Consider the following 5,471-nt stretch of genomic DNA (forward strand, 5'->3'; position numbering starts at 1 on the left):
ACTTGCCTTTCAACGCAAGCACACAAACATACAATTTGTTGCTGTTTTCCAGTTTGCAGTAGAGACACTGTTCTGTTCCATCCTGTTCTAACCTATTTGAAATGTTTCCATATAATTTTGTATCATCTTACCATGCTTTATTTTTATAAATAGAATTTATCTACCTAACTCTACTACTTGAGTTACTAACCATTAGTAACTAACTTTTCTATCACACAGTAAAAACGCCTTAAGGATGGGCATTTTGTTTTTTTCATTGTTTTTTCTTCAGAACTTAGAATAGTGCCCAATAAATGTTTCCTCAAGTAATGAAAGGATAGTAGAATGCTGTTCAGCAATTTTATTATATTATTGACAATAATTATAATGTTATTATTGTTATAATATAAGAATTATTATATTATTAAGAATAATATAAAGTGCATCTACTCATCTGGAAAGTTGTTTAGGTTATTTTTACATAGTGGACATTCATACAAAATTATTTGGTTTGATTTTTGTAAGCTGAAATATATATTATATATACATTAAGATATATTTTGGATAGACTATAACTATATAGGTGCTTTTAAAAGCAAAAATAACCTAAATATACTGTATATTTGAATAGATAATTTAAGCAGTTATTTTGTTTTTATTGTTTGTAGACTGTAAAGGACCTCCTCCAAGAAAAAGTACAGAAATTCTCACAGGTTCCTGGCAGGACCAAACATATCCAGAGGGCACTCAGGCTACCTATAAATGCCGCCCTGGATATAGAACACTTGGAATTATTTTAATGGTATGCAGGAATGGAGAATGGGTGGCTCTTCATCCATCAAGGATATGTCAGAGTAAGTACTTCATAAGTTTGTGAAATTTATAAAAAATTTTATTGTGAAAATACTTAATTTTGATATCATAGCAATACTGGCTGAATTATATCACTATCATCATTTCAATGCAAAACAGTGCATCATCATTTTTAAAAAGGTGTCATAATCCTCCAAAATTCCAAAATCAAGCATACAGATAAGTTCAATTATAAAATAATAGGTTTGCCATTCTCAATTTTCCTTATATTCAACACTGTCTTTGAATACAACATCCAATTGTTCCCCAACTCCTACATAAAGTACGTTTGCTGTATTAACTGTGTTATACTACAACTAACATTATATCTTTATTTTTTTTACTTTAGAAAAGCCCTGCGGACATCCTGGAGATACTCCCTTTGGATCCTTTAAGCTCACAGAAGGAGATAAGTTTGAATATGGTGCAAAGGTTGTTTATACATGTGAAGAAGGGTAGGTAGTCAATATAAAAAGAGGTTTATAATTGATATCATAAACAGGAACTGCACTAATTTGTATTTTTATTGTATAAAGTTACTATATTTCTTATAAACATTTTTATAGGTAATATACAAGTAAACTGAAAAATTAACTATGCTGGAAATAATTATATTTGGATATCATATTCTCTCCATAGCATTAATAAATGAAAATGAATTATAATTACCCTGATCTAGTGTAGTTATGGGAGGATGAAAAACAGTATGTACTTGAATACGTGTGCACCCAGCAAATCTTCAGTACGTCCTCTTATGTGCAGAGTATTTCGAAGTACAATGTGTTAGCGACAATGGGAATTATGACAAAATTATATGGTAACTATTCAGACAAAACTTTATAAAATTTAAGGGAAGCAAGGTTTTACTTGCTTATAAGTTTTATTTGTAATTGCTATTCCTTAAGATTATGTGGTCAGCAAATTATTTTTAGCACATGGACCAAAAATGCTACTCTTTCAGAATTAGACTGTGTGCCTTCGGACTAACCACTGGGTTCTCACGACTAATGTCATCACTGAACCTCCTGAGTGTTCGTTCTTTCCTCTTATTCCCTACAAGGTCAAAACATTATATTTAAGGAAGTTTCACACATAGGAAAACCAGGATCAGATCACTAGAATTTTATTCTACATAAATATAAGTACAATCCAGAGATTACGAATGGAATCTGATGATGATGATGATTATTTTTTGATTTGAGGCAATAAAACTATACTACTTTAAAGCTCGGGCTCTGGACCAAGCATGCCTTTAGAAACTCTGTCACTTACTATCTCTGTCTATTTTCAAAAATCTCTCTTCACTCCCATATCTTCAGTTACAAAAGCAGAAACATATCAGGTGAGTTGTGGGGTTGGTGGGAGAAATAAATAAGAAACGCACTTGAAGCCCTTGGAAGAAATCCTGGGACACTGTAGACACCTAATAAGTATTAGTTCTTAGGAATTTAGTCTCTCCTTGGCCACTAACTGAGGGAGCTTTTTCAAACGCGTTTATAGCCCAACCTTCAGTCATTACTACTGATCTTATCTCACATAACCAAATAGGTGACAATTATCTTGACCTAAACTTTCCAGTCTCCCCACTTTAACTTCCTGGCAAAGGGGATCAAAACTCATAGACTTCTGCTTGATTCTCTAAATCTCGGCTATTCATATTATTTATAATTTTGGAAAGAAATTAGCTGCACACTTGCCTCTGACTCTGGCTGTGCTCAACTTCTCTCTCCCTGTTCATCTCGTGTGTCTCGTGGGTAAACTCTGTTGTGGCCCCTCCATGAAAGCAACTGTCTCCTACCACTCAACTGAGTTAGGTATTTGTCAGTGAAATATAGTCCTCAGATCATCTCAGATCAGCAAACACAAGTATTTTATGCTATTTTAAAATTTTATTGAGGGAGGCTTTTACCTGTCTGAGGGAATGTAAATCTTTTGACCCAGTTATGGAATCTGATGGTAGCATAGGTTTAATACACCCATGGTTTCTGCCAGTCAATTTACCCTTTTCGAATCCCTCTCCCCGTCCAGTATTCCTCTGCTGAATATCTCTTTAGTTGAATATCAGCCAATTAACAGGATATTCAATGTGGACATCCAGTTTTATTATGCTGTGGGTAAGTGGTTTTGAGAACATGCTCTACCGAAAGTTCCTCCAGCATTTGGCTTGTCTGGTTTGCAGAGACGCGAGCCATTGCTTTTCCACAACCACGGACTCTCTCTCTCGCCTCCCTCTCCTCATGTATCCAGGCCCTGGAAGGCTTTGTGGAGAATTTTGCCAAATATCTGAAAGAACTTTGTAGAATGGATGAATCTTTGATATAAATGGAAAAATTTGAACAGGACTTCTGCTTTCTTTGTTGGAAGGGGGTACATCATGCCTAATAGAGGAGCTAGAGAACTAGCTTAACGACAATCTTTTTTTCTTCTCTCTCTACATCACAGAGGCATGCAGTCAATGCCGGAGTTCTTGCTCTGTGACTAACATTTAGTCTACTGAAACGTTTTCTTCCCTTAGAGGATGAAGAATAAATCAACAACAATAAAAGACAAAACATTTTTTGAAGGAGAATGTTTTACTCGTGTAATAACTAGAACAATTCTTATTTGCAGATAAGGGAAACTAATTAGAAGTTGATAAAAGGCCCTTTCTAAGAAATGTCTCTCTTGTGGTTATCAAAACATCTTCCCACTATTTATTTTTAGAGAAAAAACATTTGTCCTGTATCATCCATTGTAATATTGAACCCTCTGGCAGTGATTTCACATGTTGCACCTGCCCCTGGGAACTTACATTGGCATAGAGCATTTTGGATTCAAGGGGAAGGCTCGATTGGTTACTATCATTACATAAGCCCAACGTTGGATGGGTTGAGCCCACTCTGGAAGTATCCTTGGTTAAGTAGAAAGACAGAAGTGTCCAGAAAATATCAGAACTGTGGAGGGCAATAATACAGATATGGCCTGAGACTGAGGAAGGGAGGAACATATGATTAGCTGGTGGTTATTATCCCGTTTCAGCTTTTGTTTTGGTGATAGTTCATAGAGCTTATTATATTATTGAATGTAACTAATTAAGTGACAATAAAAAGTGAATATTGTGAATGAAATAATAATGTGTTTGCCATGAACTAAGGATTAGGATTATTCCAAGCCCATGCACATGTAGAGGTCCTACAGGTCAGAAAGAAAGGAAGAGAGAGAGAGAGAGACGGACAGAGAGACAGAGAGACAGAGAGAGACAGACAGACAGAGACAGAGACAGAAAGACAGACAGAGAGACAGAGAGAGAGACAGAGAGAGAGAGACAGACAGAGAGAGAGACACAGAGAGAGAGAGATTCAAGAAATCTAAAAGAGGAAGGAAGGGAGAGAGAGAGGGAAGGAGGGAAAAAGGAAGGAAAGGAAGGAAGGAAGGAAGGAAAAATGAGACAAAGAAAGAAAAATATAAGAAATCTAAGCAAGAGAGGAAGGGAGGGAGGGAGGGAGGAAGAAAGGAAAAACAAGAAGAAAGAAAAACAAGAAAAAAAGGGGGGGGGGAGAAGGAAAAATGCATATGTTGTTAATTTTCCCTGAAATGGAATTTGCAGACGTTCAGAATGGTTCTAAGCTTGAAATTGTATATAAACACACATTACCTCACCGCTATGTTACTTTTGGGTTTTCAGATATCAAATGCTGGGTAGTATCAATTTCCGTGAATGTGAACCAGACGGATGGACCAATGACATTCCCATATGTGAAGGTAGACGTAAAGTTAATTCACAAGTATATTGCAACATCTGAAATGTTTAATATTTCTCAAAATGTCTTTTATTAAAATATACTTAAAATCTCTATTTAAATATTCTTATTCAAAATATATTTATGGTTTCTAGTATATTGCAGATTGGGTATCTATCTCGTCATTATTATGACACTGTTTTGTGTTTCAATAAGCAAATATGAACACGGCCTGATTTGATCTAGTAAAGTATTAGACATTAGAAAATCTGAAATACATTGTTCTTGCCTTTTGGATTCTAACAACTAGAAATACATGTATCACTAGCTAAATAAAGATCAGAATTTTGGCTTTATTAATGGTGAGGCACTCATTCAATAACCAGCCGATGCCGGGGTCTACGGTCAGAGCTGAAGTGCAGGGTGGGATTAGTCATCTCTCCTCCAGTCTCCACCGAGGGAAGTTCTCCTGCAGCGTCTTAGTTTTACTGAAAAGAGACAGGGAGGAAGGGGGAGCTCTGCTATTTCTTACCAGTCTGCAAAGCAAACAGTGAGAATGAGAAAATATAGAATACTGTTCCCGAGGTCTCAGCTAATGATCTAAAATTCTAGTCATCATGGAAATGAAAGAGATCAATCAGAACAGTATTTCCTAATTCCACAGTGAGCGGAGAGAGACAGAGAAGAAATGTGATAATTACCCGAAAATCCTGTCAACGAAAGAGGAGAATGGAAGATTTTTTTCACCTATAGAAATGAGAGGAATGGCATAAATGTTGTAGGGAACATCTATTTTGAAATCACACGGGATGCTTGTTAAAACTAAAATTCTTCATGACTAAAAAATGCCCAATGGGGCTGGCCCGGTGGCGCACTGCTACAGTGTGCTGCTTGGGAGCGCAGTGGCACTCCCGCCGAGGG

General features: G+C 36.2%; 1 protein-coding gene across 1 annotated transcript in view; it reads left to right on the forward strand.

Moving 5' to 3' along the window:
- The first annotated feature begins 693 nt into the window (after nucleotides 1-693).
- CFH (complement factor H) overlaps nucleotides 694-5,471 on the forward strand; it is an 82,241-nt gene continuing 77,463 nt past the window's right edge. The window contains exons 1-3 of the mRNA XM_008591088.1: nucleotides 694-833; nucleotides 1,181-1,286; nucleotides 4,496-4,572. Of these exons, the coding sequence (XP_008589310.1) occupies nucleotides 779-833; nucleotides 1,181-1,286; nucleotides 4,496-4,572 (238 nt within the window). The 5' untranslated portion in view covers nucleotides 694-778. The remainder of the gene's footprint in view (nucleotides 834-1,180; nucleotides 1,287-4,495; nucleotides 4,573-5,471) is intronic.

This window comes from Galeopterus variegatus, unplaced genomic scaffold (assembly GCF_000696425.1).
Source record: "Galeopterus variegatus unplaced genomic scaffold, G_variegatus-3.0.2 Scaffold6618, whole genome shotgun sequence".
In the NCBI taxonomy this organism is placed as follows: Eukaryota; Metazoa; Chordata; class Mammalia; order Dermoptera; family Cynocephalidae; genus Galeopterus; species Galeopterus variegatus.